A 26,930-nucleotide genomic window follows, 5' to 3' on the forward strand; every position below is an offset into this window, starting at 1 on the left:
CCCCCCCAGCTGCCCCCCTAACTTTTGTTTCCCTAAAACTGTACTAAAACAAACCTACACTACTTCCACAAGCTTCTCAAGCAACAAAACAAGCATTACATTAGTTAAAATTGAATCATTTTAAATATCATTTTAGGCCCGTTAAAAACGCAGCTACGGCCCTGCATTAAACTGCGGAGCGGCGTTCACACAGCCGCGGCTCACACCGCTGCAGAGAGGGGAGCGAGCTGTCCCAGCACCTATGGATCAGCTTCCCCTGGGAGCATTTCCCTTTCCACTAGTTTTGTTTTTACTAAGGACGAGAGCTTGAAACTAAATATTAATAAATCGATTAAAAATCGAAAATGAATCGATAGCGTTTAACAGACGGGCACTGTTTGGGGCGTTACGTTACAAAATACTACGCAGACAGCGTTTGCTGGGAGATCGATCACTTTGCTAAACTATTAAATCCACATAAACTACACATCACAGCCATGAGGCCAGATCAATGAAACCAGGATACATCCTTTACCGTAAAAACTGGATCCAAACACAGCTGCCTGTGTGCGCTTGATCAATACTTTCTGATGTTATATTTATGATATGCTACATTTTAGCTAGGCTACATGGCCCTAACGTGTAAAGTTATACAAGCATTTGTACCAGTGCTTTCAGATGTAGACTCTTGCAGGCCAGAGTATAGGACTGATTCAACAACAACAAAAAGACATATGAGAAGTGATCAGGACGAACTGAAAGAGGAAAAGGAAAAGAGAGATGAAGAGACCAGGAGGGTCAGAGCAGGAGGAGGAGATGAAGAGACCAGGAGGGTCAGAGCAGGAGGAAGAGGAGGAGATGAAGACATTAGTGAAGAAGAATAAATATGTGAGGAATAAGATGAAGTATCAGAAAGAGGGCCAGAGGCAGGGATCAGGAGGCAGATGAAACTCCAGCTGGACCACATGGTATGTTCTTATTTTCCTTACATATTCCATCACAGCAGCACAATCTAGCAGCTCTTAGTATTGACAAATATTGATTGAAATGTGTTGCTGCACAGGTCCACCTGTAGCTCTCTGAAGAGATGGGTGATGTCATGTGTGTACTTAATTAAAATTAAGTACTTACAGTATGCAGAATTCTGAGTATTCTCTGAATCGGGTTCCTTTTGGGTCTTTATATCTTTGAAAAATGAAACCAAAATGTTTGGTCATAACATCTGGTAGTGGACTACTTACATTTTCCCACCTCAGGCACAACATATAAATAATTAGGCCTACTAGAATTTCAACAGGGTTGAAGTTTTTGATAAAAAGTAGGCATGAGACCTTGTTTAGCTAATATTTTGAAAACTATTAATTATTTACTATTATTAATTCTTACAACATAGTTGAAATGTTGAGCTTGTCAATCTTAATCTGAAAATACAAAAACTGAAAGATAGTAAGAGAAGAACTGACACTTTTGTCATGTAATTCCCTCAATGCAGATCACACATGGACTGATCCATTATTTTAATAGGTGGGTAAATGGTATGGCGTGACGGGGTTGAAACAAACTGAGGGACAATATTGCAATTTCATAGATAATTCATGTATTTTTTCAGAATAGATTTTTGATCAGTTAAAGTTGACAAGCATATGATTATATTAGCAGCAACATTTTGGGATAATTGGCCATTTTGATTTGTTTAATATTAAATTAATATGTAATAATGCTTAGTGAGGACATGCAAATATGTCTGTCTAAGACAACCAATTTTTTTTAAAACAAAATATATATTTAATTGTACATTGTAATGCAAAACAACCTGTTCCATTGATTCATTGCTTTAAAATACATTTTGTAGTTTCCTTTCATTTAAAATGGTTGAGGTAAGCTTGGGGGACTCAAAGGGCACCCGATTGTTTGTCTGAACACCTTGTTTCTCTTGTGCATTAAGAACACTTGTGTTAAGGCATGAATTCACAATAAATAGGTAGGGCTGGGCGATTTTTTCGGTTTTAACGATTAATTTGCATTTTTACTTTCCTACGGTTTGTGAAATGGCTGAACCGAAAATCGCAATTTAAAAACATTTCTAGACTCCGCAGATTTGTTTTGCTTTAAGGGATTCCGTAGTAGCTTACTCTCTCACTTTCCAGAACGCGCACAAAACTCAGCCACATTGCCTGTGACTACCCGAAGAGATCCTGCATTTTAGCCATGCCTCATTTCGCTCCATTTGCTTTTTCCAGGGCTGTTTTTGCAGGGGGCTGATTCTGTGAGCTGCAAGGCAGCTGACCACGCCCCCCTGCAGGAGAGGGGAGCTTGCTCTGAGATCAGCTGCTGGGCTGTCAGAAGAGGGGGAGAGAAAAGAGATCTCTGTCCTCCGTGTGTTTTTATTCTTATAGAAGTAAGAAGAGAAAGTAATGGGGCAAAAACCCTCCTTTTTACGCAGCGGTCCAGGACAGAGACATCAAACGGTGACACATATTCAGTTGGCAGTTACTTTGGCATTAGGGCAGGGATATCTAGATACTTTCCAAGGAACTTTGACATAATGAATTGTGCTACTTTTAAAGCAAGCCAACGATGTTTTCAAATCTGTAATCAAAAAGCTCCTCAAAAACACTATCGAAGCAGTTCCTGCCGTTGCTACGTTAGTTCAAACAGTAACAACGGACTACTTTTCTTATGCGGATGCATGTCAATTTAATCAATACATAAAACTATTTTTTTAAATCAATAAAATCATTTTCTAAATTCATAAAAGCATTTCAATTAATATTGGGAGTCATGTCGTTACTTTGTTTGAGAATGTGGACATGTGTAATAAGCGGGATAATGTGCACATTGCACATTGCATAATGTGCCTTCATGCCGATCTAGATCCCTCCGCAAAAAAAAACAAAAAAAACGGCTCGTTCGCGGTCGAGAGCCGGCTCCCGTCGTTCACTTAAAAGAGCCAGCTCTTTGAGCCGGCTCGTTCGCGACCGACACATCACTACTGACAGTGTCGTCTACCTCCTAGTCAAAGCAGGACAAAATTGAAGCTGAGTTGTCATCCTATTGTTTGTCGTCTGATACAGACCCACTGCAGTGGTGGAAGCTACATGAAGCTAACTTCCCAAGAGTAATCTGGCCAAGAAATATCTCTCCATTCCTGCCACAAGTGCCCCTTCGCTCGGAGAGGGTTTTCAGTACGGGGGGTAACATTGTAACATGCCAAAGAGCATGCCTCAAGCCAGAGGCAGTAGACAGGCTTGTCTTCCTCGCGAAAAACCTGTAGACAACTTCCTAGAAAGTTAAAGGGATGTTATTTTGTTTGAGGGTATTTTTGTATTATTCATTTCATTATCATTATTTATTGTATTTGATTTTACAAGTTTTTCAGGGATGGCCTAAAAGAGATTTTTTTTCCAGTTTGATTTAAAAAAAATCTTTGCACATTAATGACAGCCAAGTGGCGTGGTGCTGTTTTTATTTTATTTTTTATTCTTGAACAACTGATTTGTTCACAAAGGCCTAGACTACTTGGTAATCTCATTTATTTGTATTGTGTTATTAAAGAAAATATGTATTTAAATGTTGCCTTGGTCTGTTTAGAAAAAAACTGAAAAAAATCGAGGTTTAAATCGAAAATTGTCCATTAGTTAGAAAAAAAAATGTTTAGGCCAAATTGCCCAGCCCTATAAATAGGTTATATACAGTATAAAATACCACGTACTGTCCGCCCTCCTATGCCACCCTGGCATGACCTCTTGCCTCCCTTTTGCCCCCCCATGTAAAATGTTCTAGAACCGCCACTGCTCAGCACCCATATGAAACACAACTGGAAACATATTTTCTTTTTCTTTATGGATATTTTACAAATCACTCCCCTTTTAAACTGTATTCTTGTTTTACTGCCATATAGTATTTCATACCTGTTTTTCATTTATTGTCTTATTGTTTGTATAACTATAATGATCATATGAAGGTGTGCCGTGGAAATAATCTTTTGAATAATTTGTGACAAAACCGTTTTAAACACTCAAGAGTCCTTTAGCTCACCTGAGCCCCTCAGTCTGACAGGGGAGGACTCTCCTCCAGCTTGTTGTGGAAACAGCTCCTTCTGTCCGTTAGTGCAGCTAGCTAACCAGATGCTGACATCATGGTCCCCGCTAGCACCGGTCCCTCTCTCCCTCTCTATCACACGATCTACCCGCACCACACTCGATCGACTGGTTGGCGACCACTGATCTAGATCCTCTGTCTCGAGCCAGTTAACTAGCGGGCCTTCTAGAGCAGGGGTTCCAAAAGTGGGGGTCGCGACCCCAACGGGGGTCGCGACGTTGTTGTTTCAGAATCCTCTTGATGTGACCTCTGAGGTGTTTTTTAAAAAAAATATTTGTTTTAAATTAGGGCTGTCAAACGATTACAAATTTTAATCAGATTAATCACAGCTTCAAAATTAATTAATCATGATTAATCACCATTCGATATGCCATTTATTTATGTATATTGTTGTGGGAATGGAAAGATAATGAAAGAAGGCGGATATATCCATTTAACATACAGTATCTATGTTTATTATAACATTGTTCTGCATGTCAAAATGAAAGACAACCCACCACCTATCAATCATCAAACCGTGGGGTCTTAATTCATTACGTGTTGATTTCTATCAACGGGGGATACTTCAGGAAAGTCGACAGATGGGGGGGGGGCTAGTGGAGTACTTCGTGACCACAGAGTGTGAACGTTGTGATCAGCTGTTTTAGCGCAGTTCTCCAGTGAAGGGGGGAGTCTCCCTCCGCAGCCGGTTGGCGTAGTTTTGGCACAGTTCCGTTGTACAGACCGACGTTAACAGCAGCCCTGTCTGTGCACACGGAGACCGACTCTGTCGTCCGGTGATCTAACCGCCTTCTGGAAAAGCTTCACAAGTACGTCGGTACGCAAATGCGCTTTGTGACACAAGTGACGGTACGCATTTCAGATTACGCACATAACCTGCGTACCAGTTATGTGCTGTGGAAATTGATGTGAGATATTGTACCAAAGAAGTGTGTTACATTTAAAATGGCAGAAAGTCTTGTTGCAATTTCCAGACACTAAAAGAGGTCCTTTGAGTTTCAATAGTAGCAGTTAAGTGAATACTGTTCAAACAATACCTGTGTTTGTGTTTTATAGTGATTTCTCTGTTTTATCCTTTCATAAATGTGAGGACTAAAATGGCGATAGACAAAGGGCTGTTAAAAGTAAACATGGGTTTATTAGTGTGGGGGAGGTGAAGGATGCAGGGCAGGGTGCTTGGTGGGGGAAAGACTATATTCTGCTTAAGATCTCAAGCATTTTCATGTTTCAGGGAAGTCTACATGTCTTGAATAGTATATGTGGGGTTTATACATTCCTGTGTGTTAATAGTTGAAGGAACAAAAAGTACATTTTTCCTCTACCATATAGAGAGGTTTTTATAGATTCCTGAAACAATGTTCCCTTTTTCTTAAAAGTAGATTAGCGCAAGAGTCTTTTTGTTTGAGTGTTTACCTGTTTATCAAAAGAGTGTTTTAAGCTATTTGTGAAGAGAAAGCAGAATTAATGGTGATTTCTGTTTTGAGTGAAAAGATTATCCCAGAGTGTTTTTCTGGGTTAAACCATCGACAGGCTTTGCAAATTGGGAGGGACATTTCCCCTGATCTTTAATGAGGTGCATCCTGCAGGCCTTCCCAACACCTGTGGCTTTCAAAGCTGCCCGCGCTAATTCCCTGTGAGACAGCGTGTTGGTATCTCCCAAATGAAACTCCACCCCTTTCTATTGGTTTTGGGAAGTGCAACTGGTTGCTTCGTCCTCTCTTCACGCGCGGCCCGAACCGGGAGGTCGGGGCAGCCTGTGAACAAGGCCAGGAGTAGGAATACTCCTGACATTACTCATATGATATGGCTTTGTATGGTAATGTATTATATGGTATTGCATTATTACCGTTTATGATTAAAACAGATTTTTGTTTAACCCTCGTCCTGGTTGTTTTGAGTGTTTCTTCTTTTAAAGCAAGCTCATTAGGAACGGCGGAGAAAAGTAGTCCCAAAACTCCTTCAGTGCACCCCTGTACCAGAGCCATATTATTACTATTATATGGCTCTGCCCTGTACTACAACAAAAGTATTCTCCGTCGGGACTTCCTGCAACAACACCACGCCGTTATCAAAGATGTTCTATTAAGAAGACGATCACTACGTGACAAAAGTTTTCAAAACCGTGGCTACTGAAATCAATCTTACTAACTGCTGTCTGTGCAATTTACTCCGCGAGTTGGCAGACTTTATTTTGCTTACTTTAACATCATTTCTCATGGTGGGGCTAAGCCATTTCTTGGTATGGGTGTAGCCTACCCCAGCCATACCCTGGCGCTGCCACTGGTGGCACGTATGGGGCGGGCCATTCTGCACATGCGTTAAATGCGTTAAATATTTTAACGCAATTAATTCAAAAAATTAATTACCGCCGTTAACGCAATAATTTTGACAGCACTATTTTAAATATTTTTAAATAATTATTATTTGTATTATTATTAATAATAATAACAACGTGTGCATAGACATTTTGTATTATGTAAGTCTGTTTAATAGGTAAGCGGGACAAATAAAGGAATTTTGATTCTGACAGATTTACGACAGTCATTTGCAGCTCAAAGGTCACTTTACAGCACCACAGTAAATATCAGAGAAGTAAAAACTATACTAGTATATTTCTATATATATATTTCTTCTGAACAGATCTTCAATACATTTTTCAAAATGAAACGTTGGTTAATACCAACTAGTGAGAAGGCAGACAGGCCAGCGGAGAAGACAGCGGAGGAGAGTGGAGAGCCGCCATCACAAAGGCTGTCGACTTCTTGCGCGGGAAGAGGAGGAGGAGACGACAACCGTAAGGCGGTCCATAAGCAGTCAGACCAGCCTTCATCTAAGTGTTGCAAGCATCGAGAGGAATACATCCAGTACGGATTCACATGCCTCATTATCAATGAAGCACAACATCCCCAATGTGTAGTGTGCACTGAGGTTCTTGCACATGAGAGCTTAAAGCCCGTAAAAATGCTCAGACATTTAAACGCGAAGCACACCTCTCTGCTACTAAACCAGCAGAGTTTTTCCGCCGAAAGCAGAGAGAATTGCAAGGCCAAAAGAAAGTTATAACTAACCAAGCAACAATCCCTACCAAGGCTCAAAAGGCATCATATGAGGTGGCATATTTAATTGCACAGGCAAAAAAGCCACACACAATCGGGGAAACCCTAATTAAACCTGCTGCTATCGCTATGAGTAGGGCAATGCATGGGGATAAACAGGCACGGGAGCTGGAAGCAGTGCCGCTGTCTGCCGGGACCATATCACGGCGCATCACGGACATGGCCCAGGATATCAAGTGTCAGCTGATTGACAGAGTGAAGAAAGGGAAATATGCTTTGCAGTTAGACGAATCCACAGATATGTCAAACTCTGCCCAAGTGCTTGTTTTCGCCAGATACAGTTTTGATGGAAAACTTGATGAGGACATGCTGTTTTGCACCCCGCTGGAGCTAAAGTCCACAGGCGAGGACATTTTCACAAAACTTGACAACAAAATAAAAGAAGAGGGACTGTCTTGGGATGAGTGCATCGGTGTGTGTACAGATGGTGCTGGAGCAATGCTGGGGAAAAAGAGAGGACTAAAATCAAGAGTCTTACAAGTGGCGCCCCACGTTATCTTTACGCACTGTATTATCCACAGAGAAGCTCTAGCGAGTAAAACGCTTGACCCAGAGCTTAAAAGTGTTCTTGAGACGGCGATAAAAATGGTCAACTACATCAAATCCCGTCCACTCAATACCAGGCTGTTCGCCAATCTCTGCAACAAGCTGGGATCGGAGCCAGGGCCTGCTGTTCCACACAGAAGTCAGGTGGCTTTCAAGGGGAAATGTTCTCAGCCGCCTGTATGAACTGCGGGAGGAGGTGCGCTTATTACTCACGGAGCATGGGTCCCAGCTCGCTGACCACCTGACAGACCCTGACTGGTTAACAAGGCTGGCATATTTGTCTTGCATATTTGACAGACTGAACGGACTTAACCTGTCATTGCAAGGTGAAAACACAAGCATCATGTCCTTGAATGAAAATCTGCGCATTCAAGAGGAAAGTGGATCGCTGGACTGCGCGAGTTGAAATGGGCAGGATTGATATGTTTCCTGAGCTGGAGGAATTCATAGAGGAAAATGATCTTAGTGTTAACTCTGTGAAGAAGACTATCACTACCCACCTGCAAGCCCTCCTGGAACACTTTAACAAGTATTTCCCAGAGGAAGCCGCTCCGGAAAAATATGACTGGATAAGATCACCATTTGCGTAACGACCGCAAGTCATCTGTCATCCGACATGGAGGACGCACTGACTGAACTGTCAAGTGACCGCACATTAAAGACAGCTTTTAATGCGAAGACGCTTGCTGAGTTCTGAATTTCAGTTGAGAGGGAATACCCACAGCTTTCCAAGGCCGCGATGGACGTGCTGACGCCGTTTGGCTCCACATACCTGTGCGAAAAGACTTTCTCGGCACTGACATACATAAAAAACAAATACAGATCTCGTCTAAACGTGGAGGATGATCTCCGAGTGGCCGTCTCCAAAATTAAGCCCAGGATGGATTTGCTGTGCTCCATGCATATTGCCCACCCGTCTCATTAGGTGAGATTAACGCTGAAACATAGCGTATTCCCCAAATGTAAATATGCACCGCAACAATGTTCATGTTTATTAGTTATTATTACCTTTTATGTCTTTAAAGTTTGCACAGCAACAATGTTCATATGTTTATTACAGTTTATGTCTTTTAAAGTTTGCACCGCAACAATGTTCTCCTAATTCACATGAAGATTACTTTGACTCACGAGTTCTGCTGTTATCTTATATTAAATTGCTATATGTAAAATCATATCATGGTTGTCAGGCTGTTCTGTTCTTGTGTGTTGTCGTTATGCGCGTGTTTGGATACGCCTATTAGTGCGTGCGTCCTGTGCACACGTCTTTCTTTTTCTTCCAGTCACCACGTGATAGTGGGGGGTCGCCAGTCTCTGGCACTGTTATTTTGGGGGTCGCGGGCTGAAACGTTTGGGAACCCTTGTTCTAGAATACCCTGGAACCGAGGGAAACTCTGAAAGAATACGCCCATTGGCTACAAGTCAATATATGATTGGTTGATCAAACTGTCAGTCCAAACGTACGTTCTCATTCAGTGCAACGGCCAGGGCATTCTATCAAGGATGTAGAATACCTTGGTTGAAGGATATTCTACCCTACGGAGCCCCCCTGGTGACATTGGTGAGAAAAATATAAATTCGTGGCCACGTATTAATAATGCGTGGCCACGAGTTAATAATGGGTGGCCACGAGTTAATAATGGGTGGCCACGAGTTAATAATGCATGGCCACGAATTAGTTATTATGTTCCCACGCATTAGTAATTTGTGGGAACCTGGTGGGAACACAATAATTATTACGCAATAACTAAATCCAGATAGTCTAGAGAACCTGATGACTGAATGACAACAAGTCGAGTAAAGTTGGAACGATATTGGCAGATTCAGATTTCACGGATCATTAACTCATGAACAAAACATTGTTCAGACACAAATGACGTCTCCTAAGTACCGTGGTAAGGTTGACAACGAACTACAATCACATGTTGATAAAAAAAAAGCCAATACAAACTGGAGATTCATACAGTGGTCTATCTGCAGCCGGAGAAGAAACGTGTGCTCAAGGACCGTCTGCAAAGTGCAACTCCGAAAAAAAGAGAATATAATAATATTCACTTCACATTCTACAGTATATTACTACCAAACTCATTACACACATCAATAGTCTTCTGTTGCTCATACTACAGCAGAGAGTTTGGAAGAATGTGCTTTTGAATAATTTTGGTGAATATTTATAGTGTAAAATCTTCAATAAATATGGCATCATCTTCAATAACGTTACTATTATACAGTATACATATTCACCAACATTATTCCAGACCATATTCTTCCAAACTCTCTGATGTAATATGAGCAACAGAAGACTATTGATGTGTGTAATGAGTTTGGTAGTAATCAGAGATGGGGTCGTAAAAAAAAGTAATATATTACATATTACATATTACTTTTAAAAAAAAGTATTATATTACACTACTTCGTTACTCTCTACATAAAGTAACTATAGGTTACTTACGTAACCCCAGGTCTCAGAGTAACATGAAGTGAGATGTCTCACTATGGGATGCGCCTCATCGCGGAGCAAACAGAAGCATCAATCTCATTACGCCAATCCTGATTGGCTGGTGATCTTGACGTCAGCGTATTCACCCCCTATAAGTAGCTTGCGCCACGACGCATGCGTCATTCAAAATAAGCCTCTTCTCGCTTCACCATAGCAAGGAGGGCCGTCTGGTGAGACATCTCACTTCATGTTACTCTGAGTGCTGGGGTTACGTAAGTAACCTATAGTTCTCATTCATAACACTCTGTTCGATGTCTCACTATGGGATATTGTAGCTCCCGTATTGCCAGACGAGCTTATCTCGAAAATCACCAAACCAACCAGAACTCAACAGGTAGAGCTCTGACTCAACCAGGTGCCCAGCACTGCTTGAGTCACACTGGGAGTAGAACGTCCAGACTGTTAAGAGGCAGACAAAAGTGAGCGGCGAGGACCAGCTCGCCGCTTGCACCAATGTCTTGGATGGGAGACATCCTGGACAGAGCCCAGGATGCAGCCAGACCCTGAGTCGAAAGAGCTCGCGGACCCGAGGGTGCCTGCGAACTCTGACTCGTATGGGCCCCAAAGCAATTGCTTCCACAAACCAGTGGGAGAGCCGTTGCTTAGTAACAGGCTTGCCTTTATAAGGGTTAGCCCAGGACACAAGGGGTTTGGTCATTATGACGAAGCACCCTTGATCTGTCCCTGTACGTGCGTAAAGCACGGGCTGGACACGGCAAATCCGGCCGCTGTTCCCCGGAGGAATACAGTGGCGGGGAGGATGCCTCAATGTCAAATATGGTACCTGAACCAACCGCCTTAAAATAAAGGCCGGGTTGGACTTCAACCACACTCTGTTTGCCCTGGGGCGAACCGAGTGCCTGAAGACTGTACAGATAGTGCATGAGTGCCACTGGCTCGCTTGGCAGCTGCCAGGGTCAGCTTCATGTCACACTGTATTCAGATTGTACCACTCACGGGCCAGGCCCATAGAGCCAAGCGCTCTGGGTGTGGGTGAAAGATCGCCCCCCCCGCTTGGGACAGTATGTCCCTGCGTAGTGGGGGCTGCCATGGCTGCCCGCACAGCAGCTGATATATCTCCGCTAGCCAGTACATAGCTGGCCAGTGCGGAGCTATCAGAATAAGTGTGTGGCATTGCTCTCTCACTCTGGCCAGAGTTGGGGGTATCAGAGCCAGGGGTGGGAACGCGTACAGAAGGCCCGGGGGCCAATCGTGCGCGAGTGCATCCACGCCTAACGGTGCATTTAGATCACGCATCGAAAAGAACAGCTGACACTGAGCGTTGTCTTTCGATGCGAACAGATCCACCGCGGCTCTGTCGTAACGCACCCACAGCTGGCTCACAATCCTTGGATGTAGAGTCCAGTCTGCATAAAGTGGTGCACCTCTGGACAGTAGATCTGCCCCGAGGTTCATCACTCCCGGTACGTGCGTCGCTCTCAGAGAGAGGAGACGTCTACCGCTCTATAGGATAAGTTTGCACGCCAGTGTGTGTAACTAGAGAGAACGCAAACCCCTTGGCGGTTAATATATGATATTGTGGTCGTATTGTCTGTCCTCACGAGGACGTGATGTCCCCTGAGGAAAGGCAGAAAGTGTTTTAGGGTGAGAAAAACCGCTAAAAGCTCCAGGTAATTTATGTGCGCCCGCTGTAAGTCTCTGCTCCAGAGACCCTTCACCGGGCGACCTTCATAAATACCTCCCCAACCTGTCAGACATGCGTCCGTGGTGACCACTTTCCGTGAAAGGACAGCACCCATAGGCACACCTCGTACTAGAAAAGTCGGGTGCAGCCAGTGGCGCAGTGCCATTACGCATTTCACAGTAACCATCACTCTCCGCGTGGGGTTTAGTTTTAGGGCGGCCACCCAGCGCTGAAACTCCCTCATGTGTAAGCGTCCCAGTCATACGACCAGGATGGCTGACGCCATGAGCCCCAGCAATCGCAGGCATGATCTGAAGAGAACTTTTTGGCAGCTGGAAAAGAGCGAGACAAGCTCTGAAAGCTTTCACTCTTTCCGCTGACAGGCGAGCTGAAAAGGGCACCGAGTTCAGGCGTAAACCCAGGAAGAGTATAGTCTGCGCGGGGCACAACTGCTCTTCTCTGTGTTTATTATGAAACCCAGGTTGAGCAGGTGCTTTACGAGGACATTTGTCTGTGTAACAGCCTCCTGCTCCGACTGTGCGAGAAGCAGCCAGTCGTCCGGGTAGGTCGCCAGGCGAATGCCCTGTTGTCTTAACGGGGCTATCGCGGCTTCCGTACATCGTACAAACACCCTTGGACTGAGAGACAGACCGAAGGGGAGTACTCTGTATTCGTAACAGATCCCCTGAAATGCGAATCTCAGATATTTCCTGTGTGGGTAATACACTGGGATGTGAAAATACGCATCTTTCAGGTCGACTGATGTAAACCAGTCGTTTTGTCGCACGAGCGGCAGCAGAGATGTGTGAGTGAGCATTCTGAACTTATATATTTTTAGTAGGGCCGGGACTTTAACGCGTTAATTAAGATTAATTAATTACACAAAAATTAACGCATTTTAATCGCACTTTAATCGCACTTATTTTTGCACAGCGGAACGTTTCTTACTGGATGAGTTTCAGGCGTACCGATTATACTGGAGCACCAACTAACATTCATGACTTCAGCATGGGACTTCAAACAACAACAAACCACTGTGAACAATAGTCAAACATGAACGAACAAGCTGATGAGACCGCTTTGGTCGGCCCCGTGGATGGGACATTTTGTTTTAAAAAACGGACGGATGGAAGCGTCGATAAGAGCACGGTTGTGTGCAAATTATGCAAAAAAGAATTTGCATATCACCGCAGCACATCAAGCCTAAAGTATCACCTAAATGCAAAGCATGTAGCAGCTAGCGTGGACATTAGCCCGACTCGAGTGCAAGGAACCACACCCTGACCCAACCCACACTCAACCAGATGACTGGTTTCAGGGCCAGGATAAGTAAGTCCACGTCTGAGAAAATAACCAACTCCCTGGCTCACTGGATTGCACTCGACTGTAGACCACTTGGAGTAAAATCCATGTGAAAATTGCTTCTCACTGTTCTCAGGTCAAATATGTATATTTGATTAAAAATGCGATTAATTTCGATTAATTAATTACAAAGCCTCTAATTAATTAGATTAATTGTTTAATCGAGTCCCGGCTCTAATTTTTAGATATGTGTTCAGAGCCCTCAAATCAAGTATTGGCCGAATTCCGTTCCCTCCCCGTTTGGGAACGAGGAAGTACTTGGAATAGAAGTCGCCCTTATGAAGGGCCGTGTCGGCCAAAATTCAAACTCACCTCACACACACACTACTGAAAACATCTGGCCTTGCACACACACTACTGAAATCCTCTCACATTCATTACTGAACACCTCACACACACACTACTGAAAATTAAGCCTCACACAGACACTACTGAAATCCTCTCACATTCACTACTGAACACCTCACACACACACTACTGAAAACATCTGGCCTTGCACACATACTACTGAAATCCTCTCACATTCACTACTGAACACCTCACACACACACACACACACACCACACACACAACACACCACACACACACACACACACACACACACACACACACACACACACACCACACACACACACCACACACACACACACACACACACAAACACACACACCACACACACACACACACACACACACTACTGAAAACATCTGGCCTTGCACACACACTACTGAAATCCTCTCACATTCACTACTGAGCACCTCACACACACACTACTGAAAATTAAGCCTCACACACACACTACTGAAATCCTCTCACATTCACTACTGAACACCTCACACACACAATACTGAAAATTAACCTCACACACACACTCCTGAAAAACATTTTACTGAAAGGTTCTCAGTAGGGAATGGGGAAATGTGTTTCACCTATGTGTGTGTGAGGGGATTCTTGCTGTAACGGAAGTCATTCTAATGTAACGGAAGTCATTCTAATGTAACGGAAGTCAGTGGTCTCTTTGCTAGCCCCGTTAGCGTTACCTGGTATGCGGTTAGCAGTGAGGAAACGTTCAGAGCCCTGGCGGACAACGCTGCGGCTCTGTGGTCGACTGGAAACGGTCCACCTTCTCTGGCAGCGTGGGGTTCCTGCTTGGTGACGGGCCCATCCTCGGTAGGAGGTGGGCTGCCACCAGCAGTTCCATCGGCGGTATGCGGAGCAGGCCGAGCCTCCGCGGGCGAGACCATGGTGAGGTCTTGCCGGGAGCTCCCGCCTGGTGAGGCGTGGGGCTCCGTTCCCGCGTCTCTTGCCGCCAAAAGAAATCAGACCTACCTTACTTTCCGGGGAAGAGAAGGGCGAGGTCGATTTCAATACTAACTAGCGTTAGTATTACCGTCTTCCTGCAAAGCAGAAGGAGTAGCCGGCGAGACAGCACGTCCACCGAAATGGTTATATTTGTGATTCAGATCTGTGGACCGTTAAGCTTATCCGGCTACATATAGATGTGCTCTGAAGCGGAGAGGTGTTTGAATGACGCAGGCGTTGTGGCGCAGCTACTTATAGGGGGTGAATTCCCTGACGCTGAAGTCAAGATCACCAGCCAATCAGGATTGGCGTAATGAGAGTGATGATTCTGTTTGCTCCGCGATGAGGCGCATCCCATAGTAGGAGACATTGAACGGAGTGTTACTGATGAGAACTCGTTACTTTACTGTTATCTTTACTCGCAGGGCCGGCCTGCACCTCCCTACAGGCAGATCACGCAGACTGCTAAAGTTTCAAATGTTCTCTTTAGTTTCAAGTTTCCATTGTTGCATAAGACTGATCCAGATCCTGAATGTTTTCCTATCTGACCATGGCTGTCCTCTGTCTCCTGCATCTGTATATTTTGCGCAGTCTATCTCTGCTCACGCTGTTGCGTCGGCGTGTTTCTCCTGCGTGTTGGCCATGTGTTGCACTGGAACCAGACACCGCAAAGACTTCAGCCGAGCACGTCCGACTGCGCATGCGTGAGTGGCAATAACTCTCCTTACCAGTAGGCGGCGTAGTAGGTTTGGGTATTGGGGTAGTAGTGTGTATTCGTCATTCAAAACAGGCAACAACCGGAAAACAGAGCAGAAGAACAGACTACGTGATATAAACAAACAACAAATAGCTGTGCGTAGCTTCACCTTAGCATGTGTTCTTTGCAGGTGTTTGTTGAGGTTTGATGATGACTGATTTTAAGTAAGTAACGAAGTAAACGCGTGTCGGGACAATGTTAGTAACTGTAGTGTGATTACTGAATTATAAAAGTAGCGCGTTACACTACTCCGTTACCGACAAAAGTAATATTATTACACCCAATCTGGTAGTAATACTATAGAATAGTGAAGTGATTGAATATTATTATATTCTCTTTTTTCGGAGTTGCACTTTGCAGACGGTCCCTGAGCACTCGTTCTTCTTCTCCGGCTGCAGATAGAGACCAATGTAATGTGTCCAGCTCGGAGCGAGGACGGCGCATATTGGCTTTTTTGATCAACATGTGATTGTAGTTCCGTTGTCAACCTTACCACGGTACTTAGGAGACGTCATTTGTGTCTGAATAACGTTTTGTTCATGAGTTATTGATCCGTGAAATCCGAATCTGCCAATATCGTTCTAACTTTACTGAACTACGTTTCAAACCGTGCATATTCAGCAGCCGAATCAAGTGCCTTTTGCTAAGGATGACACTGTGCTTAACTGCAAGGGATTGCAGAATATCATTATAATGCATACCCAAATGAAAATCAAATCAACATGATCCATGCTTTGCGATAATACCGTAGCCTACGGTACAGAGTTTAGCTAGTGTTGTCACCTTTATATAGTCTATGGTTGTCACTCAGTCTTCAGTTTCTATAGACTATCTGGATTTAGTTATTGCGTAATAATTATTGTGTTCCCACAAATTACTAATGCATGGGAACATAATAACTAATTCGTGGCCACGCATTATTAACTCGCGGCAACGCATTATTAATACGTGGCCACGTATTAATATTTTTCTCACCAATGTCACCAGGGGGGCACCGTACTACCCAGAGACCCAGAACAAGATCTGATTGGTTGCTTTCTTTTCTAACACAAAACCACTGAAATGCGTAGTGCATGGTCCGAGAAGGACAAACAAATCAACGTAACACTGTAATATTACAGATCAACAACACAGATACGTTTCTCATTTATTCATTTTATATACATTTAATTTATATAATTAAATCAATGTTTTGTTTGTTTTATATGAGTGTTCCAGGGTATTCTCTGAATACCTTGAAGGCCCTGACGGTTCGCCACTGATTTTCAGCCTAGTTCAGGGCTATTTAGCAGAAGAAACAGTCAATTGGAATACTTGAATCTAGCTGCTAACACGTCATTTCAGAATAAGTCTGCACTTTGGAGTAGCACACAATAGCCTAAATTCACCAAAAGGCTCCACATTGACCAGTAAAGGTCCTCTCCTCTTTCTAAGTGGATGTCTAGGGAGAGAAGCAGTTGCTGAGATGTGGGCGTATGGTCAGGGATATGTATCTACACCCTCTCCCTTTGTTTCCCTCCTCTCTTTTTCTGACTCCCCCACTTCCCTTTGAAGACTTCTCTTCAAAGTCATGTGTTGTTTGATTCAGAAAAGGGCAGCTGTTTTTAAGTCAGGCAATTATGGCTCCCTCACTCTTGTGTCTGAAAATAAAGAAGTCTCTAAGGGCAAAGGAACATGCGTGCAGGTACAGCAGGGGTGTGTTGCATACATGTTCTGAAGGCAGCTAAATCAAACACAATGCACATGCAGCGATGTTGACGTGTCAGTGCCCCGCCCTGAGCTGCATCGTTAGAGCTTTCTGAAGTGTACGTTTGCTCTATACTCCATTGCATTGTATTTCAATCAAACCATTTACAGGTAATATATGGTAAGTGTCTACATGTTTTGAAATGTATAATTAATGCAAATGATATAGTCACTGTCCAAAAAGTTACGTGTTATGTTAAATGTATAGAACTTGTATGTAACTACTGAATAAGTTTACAATTTAACGTAGCTCTTGAAAGAAAAATGAATATAGTCACTAAGTCACAGATTGCTTGAAATCCCCTTTCACAATCACCTCTCAATCTTCTCTACTGCAGCACACCCATCAAGTGTTTATATGAGCAAATGTTACTAACTAATGGTCTGATTTTCAATCAGTTATCCATCACTTCTTTCTTTGAACATATGCTGGCATTAGGGCGTTCTTGCCTGCAGCGTTTTCTGACTGATGTATGGCAATAAAGTTGGAGCACTAATGAATCTGCCAAGAGAAGAATACAGATCCAGATGCTACAATAGCTTAGTTACCACAGTGCAAAAAGGCAAACTAATTTTTCTTCAAGGGGAAAAAACTTGTTGTGAATGTGCATGTCCATTTACTGTATGGTTCAGTGGCTGCTGATAGGCTCGTGCAGAGTCTTACTGTCAAGAGGAGGGGAAATGTCACTTAGTTCTCCTGCAGACAACACAAAGACCAGACTGAGAAGACAAGTTACGGCAGGCTAGAAAAAACAAAAGTTAAGACAGATTAACAGATGCAGAACCAACGTTGATTTTTCTTTCGTATGTGTGCATTGATTCTTGTTACTCTACCCAGGAGTGGCCAACCCGCGGCTCTCGAGCCGCATGCGGCTCTTTGCCGATCTCATGCGGCTCCTCAGTTCATATCGAATTGTAATTGTGTTTTTGCGCATATGTAGCCAGTTCACAAAGGGTTAACAACACACAAGTTCCAGCCCAATCGTTTACCAAGAGTTTTTCAACAAGAAGTGTTTTAGCCAATCAAATGCAGATCCTGCAGTACTGGAGGCGGGCTTTACTGCACTCGCGATGTGACAGTGAAGGGAGAGATCTTCTTATGATCGGCAGAAATATACTCAGATAAAACCGTAATACTCAATATGATGTGTCAAATCAAAACGGTAACAATTTGCAGTGGTTATATGTTGTATGTGAGAAGGCCTGCTCCCGGAAGCCGGCAGCTGACACAGAAGGACTCCCGAATTTGGTGTATTTGCGTTAAAGAAATAACAAGAGAGAAAAGTGCATCTCTGTCAGCAGAGCTTCTGTCAGTCAGGGGGTTAGGTACAAGTTGAGATGTCATGTGAGGAGAATGAACTAAAACACACTTCATTATTTACATTTATTTGTAAATGACGGTCATGAATGTGTGCGTGAGATACAGACAGAATAAGGCCAGCATATTTTTTATTAAATGATGTGCCCTTTCATGCATTTGAAGCCCCTTCCACATCCTCTCCACATTTCAAAGAAGCAACATGCATAGTAAGATAACTACTTTTTTGAAATGTTTTGAACTGAGAGTTTGTGTGTGAGACACAATATTAATGATTGTCAATAAACTGGCCTCTGGACTTAATACTGGTAGGAGAGGTCCATTTCTGTCAATATCATAACTTGTGACATTTATAGGAAAATCTGGCTGAGCGGATAGGTACATGTTTCTGTATGTGAGAGGGGCGTGTCCTGGTCTATGGGAGGGTGTGTTTTTGAGTGTGTGGTGTGTTGTGTTGTGTGTGGTGTGTGTGTGTGTGTGTGTGTGTGTGTGTGTGTGTGTGTGTGTGTTGTGTGTGTGTGTGTGTGGTGTGTGTGTGTGTCTGTCAATTATGTTCATTTTTAGATTTTAATTTGTATGTGTGAGAGAGTAGAGAGGGGCACACAGAAAGGCTGAGAGCAAAGAGAGAAGGAGAGAGAGAGGTCGGGGACATACACCTAGCATGTGTGCCCTGTGCGTATGATGTGGCTCTTTGCAGTAACACAGTAAAATGATTGGCTCTTTACCTCTGATTGGTTGGCCACCCCTGCTCTAGCCCTTGTCAGCAGTGTAGGCTTAATAAGTAGAATCACTGTCGTACAGATGAAGGAACAAGGTTCATGACACAAGTATCAATTGTGTTGGCAGTGTCCATGACAAAAGAGTGAATCCTCAAAATATACAGTGCTAGAAACGGTGCAATAAGTACTTTCCCATTGGACTCATGATGTATAAATGATCAAACTTAAACAGGGACTCTTTTCCAGATTGGGGGTTAACATTTTTAGGCCATTTCAGTGAGAACAGATAGTTAAATATGTATGATTAGCTGTGAGCACAAAAAATGAACCAAAAAAATCTCAGTAGTTTCATCATTGACAAAATCACAACATATTGTCATAGTCAGGAAATCTCTTGTAAAAAGCTCAATCAATTCGATATGATATTGCTTCATTACAAGTTAAAGCACTATACATAATCTTTTGTCAGTTGTCAGAAGAGAAAGAAAAGATACCTTGGAGAAGTGAAATCAGATGCCGTATTCACCATCCTTTATGTCAAACTTGAAGTTAGCAATGCCGATTGATGTCAAAAGCCTGTGCAAGACCTTGGGAGAAGTGACTTTGGTGTTCATCATGTTTCACTGAGCAACTTTACAAGGAAACATGGCAACACTACAGCCTGATGTCTATTTGATCCATTCACCACAGTGAATCTCTATCTCAGGGTTTTCCAGTTCCCAGGAGTTTGCAGGGAAAGACAAAAACAGACCAGAGAAATGGGATCCTGCCTACGATATTGATTCACTTAGAGTCCACTGGAGCCCCATATAGAAACTGGCATACCAGGAGCACCTACACATATGCCAACACAAAACGGGTGGGGGCTCGTTGAGAATGAATGGAACTGCATTTCAACCAGGTCACACAAAGCATGCAGAATATAGATCTATGCATAATACAGACACCTCCTTCAGTAAGCCACTCTGAACTGCAGAGGGTGTTGCCATGTAATGGATCTGTCTTTGTCTAATGGCTCTCTGCAATCCATTCACCAATAAATGAAATGGTAGCTCTTTCACAAGACCAATTAACATATATCTGGTCACCTCCTGCAACAATGACATTTCACAAAGTAAGCCTTGGTGCAAAGTTTATTTGTGTAGATTACAGGGAGACAGACAATAGAGACAAAAAATGGGTGATGGTGAAGGCAAGAAAACTCTTTTGCAGGGGTTTCGGTCTAAACACAAAACATTTTAAGACATTTTTCGGCAGTGAAAATATCTTCAAAATCTATAAATTCACCACTGACTAGAATACGGTAGAATAGAATGACCATGAGATGGAGAAAATGGTTTAGGGTTAAGGGATAAGTCCCTGAGAAATAGCCCAGTGCCCTAAGGGCCACAATAAACCATAATATAATGACATGGAGACTAATGATTAGAAGCCAAATGTGGGCAAAATGTAAGGTCTCTTGCTATTATGAGCACTTACAAAAAGAAAAGGGAGGCTTTTATCTTGTCTGTTCTGGTTGGCTGTGATTATCTACCTCAGCCCCCGATAACAGCACTGGAATCAGAAAAGTACACGAGCCAGGAAAAAGCTGGGTGAGGGTCAAATGTCAACAACTTAAGTGAACCAACAGACAACTCTGAATCTAGTGTTAAAGTAATGGCAGATGTTGTGGGCGGAGTGGTTGGAGGTGTAAACTCCCTTCAATAAAGTGGAAATCTCTGTTGCATTAAACCTCAAGAAAAGGTGTGAATATTTCTGAACCTTCACGGTACTTGATAATTGAAGGCATTGCAATTTATTCTCACAATATGTACCTAATATCAAAAGTTAGCTGCTGTATCTATATTTATTTGTATCAAGGATACATAAAAAAAAAAAAAGTGAGATTGTAGCTGGAAGGGGGGGTAGGAAGAAATGATAAAACATATATGCAATCTGCTTCTTAAACAATTATTCCGGTTCAAAGACCAAATACAAAAAACACTTTTCTGATATTTAACATATTGTTTATTAAAAAATTATAAACAACACACGATTTAATGTGATTTCAGTTGGACTTCAAATGCTGGTTTTCGTGGTGGCTTTCAGGAGTTCAACCAAAACAATCGTACTGTTGTATCTTCGATGACCCCCCTTTATAATAAACATTCACACACAACACAAACACCCTTTTGTTCCCAGTGGTGCTGCCATTTGATCCAGCACTCCTAATACAGCCATGCCAAGCCTTGTGAGTCATTACTTTCAGATGTATTGCAGATATCTCTAGTTTTAAGGCAGGAGATTTTGAATTAGCAGTCTTCACTTTAAAACTATAAAGCTGCTGTCAGAAGTTGTCCATTTGTCTTGCATGCCACATTGACAAACCAAGGTTGGACAGAAAGACCGAGTGACACTTTACGGTCCCTGAAGGCACCAGCAGCACACATGGTCACACACAAGTGTTCATCAGCAGAGACGGGCGTGTCACGGACTGTCACGTGTCGTCAAACATGATGGAAAACCTTGACAGCATGACCTGAACACAAGAAGCTTCACCAAGATAAACAAATAAAAACAAGGGCTTAACCTCAAGTCAGTCTATCAGAAAGTACTAGTCAATCCATCTCACAAGTCCATTATCGTCAGTTCACAGAGCCATTGACCATCTGGACCCTCTAAGAGCAGAAGAAGAAGTAAGTGTTATGAGGTGAGCAGCTATGGTCAAATGCTTTATCCATTAAACCCATCAGAATGAAGGTTGCTGTTATTGTTCTAATGGTTGACCTTTCTTCTTCTGGTGGATGGACTGGAGCTCTGACTGAAAGCAGTGCGGCAGAGGACAGAGCGGGAAGACATTAACGGAGAGTTGAGAGTAGTTCAGAGTTTTCCAAAAGTAGGACTTAAATGGTGAACAAAGGCCAACAGCGAACTGTGGGCCAAATCTGTCCTTCGACCAAAATGTTTGTACGTCTGACGAGAGACAAAGTCTTGAGTTTAAAAGATCTTGATTAAGTTAAGAACTATTATTAGAACTACCTATCTTGAAAAAGATCGGTGAATAATAGGAGGTTTTTGAAAATCCTAAATAAATATTACCTCGTAACATCTCATACTATTAGCACAGCTATTGGCCCAGTGCATGTGCTAAATCAAATTCCAAGATACTTACAAGATAACACAGGTAAATAATTCAATTGGGTCATAACTGTATTATTCCCAAGGTTTCTTTTACCAATCCTTTCATTCAAACTACATTTTCAACAAACTAAAAACACGTATGTTCAGTCAAACCTACAGTAGCCACAACATGTACAATTCTCCTACAATGATAATTAAACAAGCAGACTTGTTGGAAAATATAAAACAACCAACCATATTTCCTAACAAGCCAGAGATTAATCAAATTGTCCAACAGCAGGATTGTTGAATGTTCGGGTAATTAGTCAAGCATTGTAGGCCCCTTGAAACGTAGTGATCAGCCAACCTGGAGGCTTAATGTATATTAGCTGCATCACTGCCTTACAACTACAAATGATGTAATACGCTACTCATTTGTTTTGCATATTACATTTGCGTAGTAGCTTTTTTCTGCCTGCACTATGTTTAGTGGGATTGATTTTTGGCACATTTTTGTATTCCACAGAAGTGATGAAGGGGGTGGTCGGTGTCAGTGACCTGAGATCAGTGTTAGCTTCTTGACTCATTCATGTGGGTTAGTTAAGACAAGAAAGATCAAGGTTTTGTTAAGCAATATATACACACTTAAAGTGTCCTGTTCTGTGCTTCAATTAACTGACTTTTTTATAATAAACCAAGATCACGATTTTTGGCAAACTTGAATCAAGTGCTTTGAGTACCAACAAACAACCATACACGTTAAATCATGGATTGGCGAATATAGTAGGAAAGTATATGAAGTAGGTTGTCCCTGGACCTTTTGCAGAAATGTTCATAAATAATAAGGACTATGTAAAGAGGTTGTCTAACAATGCTCATAATGTACTAAATATTGCATGTATGTATGTTCACCTCATCAATTGATGTGATTTATTTAAAACAGATAGTTGTCTGCATTGTTAATGACAAGTACAGTAAGCCCCAGACAATACTGTACCAGCTCTCCAGCCCTTATGAGTTAACCGTCTAATCATTTGCTGTAGTGACTTCAGATTAAATGAACAACCCTTTACTTATTATAAAGACCTGGGGGTAAAGGAAACCCATAAGCTGTAGTGGGGGAATGTTAAAATGCTGTTAACAAAGTGAGTGCTGCCTTGATACAAACATTGCAACACTAAAATACCCTGCGGCCGTCATATTAAATATGAACTGACACTTCAAAGAGACAAGACTTGTTGTCACTGCCAAGTTGCCCAAGAGATGAGATAAGCCAACAAGGCAACATGCACACTTGACCATGTGTTATCTGTATGAGGTTTGATGGACACGATAGTGTGATCCTTTCTTCTTTTACCTTTGAGCGCCAACTGCCAGCAAATGTGTCTTCATCCCCAACAATTAATCTAATCAGTTTTAATAAAAGCATCCATTACCGAAGCAGCGGCATCGACAGACAGAGGCAGATGTTTACAGACGAATAATAAAACACGGGAAAATACTGATTGGTATGCTGATCCAAACACCTCTAAAGCCGCCACATTACTGACCGTGTTTTCTGCCAGAGAGCTGCCTCTTATCCGTTGTCTGTCAATCAAAGTGGATGTCTCATGTAGAGCAGTGCATTTCATCTCAATCGTCCACAGCCAGTACGCAAAGGCCCTCATAAGTAGGCTGAAAACGATTTGGATCTCCCAGTGTGCAGACGTACAAATATACATTGTTAAAAGGCATGGTGATTCAGTTTCTACCACGAACCTCCCAGCAGAATCCACATACACTTATTAGCAGACGAGGAAAGATAACAGACGCTGCTTTGTAAGAATACAATTGCCATGGCTCGCAGGGTTTATTTTCCCTTTACTTCGTCACCAGCTTAGATAAAGCAAAAACACAACTTCAGGCAACCTGAACACGGGGAACCGGTTATGCTATATTCAGTCTCTGTTTTGATTTTGATGAGTTATACAGTAGCATCTCACTCAGTTTATTCTAATACCTTCAGGAAATCAGCGGGAACAATAAGTCTGGAGATACCACCTACGACTGCCTTAAATTGTGAATATGCCACAGACAAAAAGTATTTTTTGTTTAAACACACCGTAAATAAGGAACACTTTAAAAGAGATATTCAGGAAGCTGTAAGCAGCTGTGATTTGGGACTTTGTTCAGGTTATTTGATGGTTCAATTTCCCATATTTCTCACTGCTAGAAATCCTTCCTCTTGTTTTCCATGATACCTGCGGCCCAGCTTGAATAACTCTCTGCTGTTCAGGTTGCCTGAATTTCGCCGCGATCGCAACTGTCTGTTATCAGCAGCAGCCCGGAGGAGACATCAGCTGAGCTGCGTGTGTGTGTGAGGAAGTCTGTGGATTGGTCAATCGGAGCACACTGTGCTCACAGGGAGGGGGGCAAGAGCTCCAACGAGCCGTTTAGTGGAGAGAGTGAATACACGTAGTTTACAGAGATGCTGTATGCGAAACAATATGAGTTTGGAAAATTGCACAGTATTTTTCTATTGTAATATCCCTCAACAATGGTATTATGATCAGTAGAAAGGACCATGACATGTGACCCTTAAATGGAGAATTCTGGGGCCGCAGGAACCTCGAGATCAAGAAGTAGACTTGTGACTGAAAGCCACGTCTTTGAATTGTAGGTCTTCGGGGAATAATGTGGGAGGAGAGACCAAATGACAAACACTCTCACATCCCCTGAATACCATCACTTACAGTATGCTGTGATCAAGGATCTTTATTAGTTGCTGCAGTGGAGCTGCTTCAGGCCCAAAAGTGAAGACTTGGCTGTTCAGTGTGAAAATGTGCAGCACATGAAATATAAATTGTGGGCAAAACTAGGCAAACTTAAAAAAATAATTAAAGTTAGATAATTAAGGCGCTAATCTTCTGCTTCTCTTTTACTTGAATGCTAGACATATTTGATTGTTTCTGTCATCCAATGGAGTTTCTGATGGATTTGACTTAATTAGATGTGTTTTTGTGTTTGGGCGTTTTGTTAGCTGTGTGGGCAAAGGTTTATTTGGATTACAAGTTCCTAACAAGTAAGACGGTCCAATGAAATAGCAGCTAAAGCATTTAAAATATATTAGTAATACGAAAGGGGGGCGAAAGTGAGAGAGTTACGGGAGGTGCCTATCTAATGCAATCTAATAGCAGATTGAGTAATTTAGATATTTTCCATAACGCAGGCACTATATTCTGCATCCCAGTCCATCATGTTTGTCCTTGTTCTGCCTTCCAGAGAGAGATACCTTCACTGTCTGTGTCACAGCTGACCAATAAAAGCTTTTAAATACTCTCATTATCGCCGCTGAGTGCGAGTGCAGGAGAAGCAGTCAAGTAGATGTGTGCACACAGTGGAGTTTTCACAAGCTTGTACGTAATTATCGGGTCACAGAGGTGTTTGGTAATTAAGTGGAGCAACTCTTTGGTCCCGGAGCTGGTCAGCATCCAGTCTGACAGACTCATGACACCCATCAGGAACAGGAAGAGCAGGCAGGTTAGCAACGACAGCCACTTCCTGCTCCTGACTCTCATTTCCCTCCTGTCCTCCGGCTCCCTTCAGAGGAACTGGGATTATGAGCCATTTCTGCCGACAAGCCATGGTAGCTCTGTCATTCTTTGGCATTGTTTGTAGTTTGCAGACGTGTGTTTCTCTGAGCAACACACTATGGAAACAAATATAGGTGTCACTGGTTATACATCACTTGTATAGCATACACCTCATTGTCTTCATAGAGTCATCAATCATTGAATCAAGCACTCACAGGCACACAAACACAAACATATCCTTATTGTATATATGATTTAGCTGCTTTAACTTGACTGAAAGCCCTCAGGTGGGCTTCTCCCTCTGCTGTCCTATTTTTTCAGATATAAAGAAGATGGACAGGAGAAAATTGATGTATTTATAGTCAATGCAAGACTCCTTCAACTCATCTCTCAAGAAAAGATTCCAAGCATATGGTACATCAAATACTAATCAAATCCTACAATAAAAAACGGTTTTACAATACCTATTAAATATATCCCAGCGAGAATATATTGGAAGAACAATGATAGGCACACAGGTAATTGCTAGAAAGGCCTCCCCCAGACAAAGTAATTGGAAAAAGTCCTGTTGTGTTTTCATAATCACAGAGAAATATTAATCAGCAAAAGACAGCAGAAAGTATAGATTATATTTGAGATTAATAAAACAAAACACACATTAAATCATGAAAGTTTCACTGTGTGTTCTCTAAAACTTATATGTTGCCATACAGTATGAAGTGATTGTCTTTCAGAAGAATTTTAGGGGCATATAAGACGGCAACTTAAAGGGATAGTATGGATGTTTTGAAGTGGGGTTTGTATTAGGTAATTACACGATACATATATAGTGTATTAGATATAGATGGTGGTCAGCACTCCCCAGTTTGGAGAAAAAAGACAGGAATACGAACACTGCAGAAACGTAATGTACTGTTGTGGATTGTGGCTGCAGCTAAATACACTTAACAACCAAAAAGAAAGGCCAGCCCAAATAAAATCAATATCAATTTGAGCATACATATTGTGCCACGCAATTCATCTGGCTCATCTATAATACACTGAGTCATAATATTAATCTTATTGACTTGAGGATCGTCAGAGCGATGTGATGTGTGCTGGACAACGCATTCAATGACATTCAGCCCTCCTGCTCAGCAGCCAGTCAGTCATGAAGATAACATGGATTTGA

The 26,930-nt window shown here is 42.4% G+C and overlaps 2 protein-coding genes across 2 annotated transcripts in view; one reads left to right on the plus strand and one right to left on the minus strand.

Moving 5' to 3' along the window:
- LOC117453978 (ecto-NOX disulfide-thiol exchanger 2-like) overlaps positions 1 to 26,930 on the minus strand; it is a 212,663-nt gene that overhangs the window by 137,067 nt on the left and 48,666 nt on the right. The window lies entirely within an intron of this gene.
- On the plus strand, positions 7,278 to 8,148 carry LOC117454026 (protein FAM200A-like). The gene is given in 3 exon segments (XM_071204480.1): positions 7,278 to 7,409; positions 7,500 to 7,852; positions 7,854 to 8,148. Coding segments are annotated over 3 exon segments (780 nt in total).

Source organism: Pseudochaenichthys georgianus, chromosome 10 (assembly GCF_902827115.2).
Source record: "Pseudochaenichthys georgianus chromosome 10, fPseGeo1.2, whole genome shotgun sequence".
NCBI lineage: Eukaryota > Metazoa > Chordata > Actinopteri > Perciformes > Channichthyidae > Pseudochaenichthys > Pseudochaenichthys georgianus.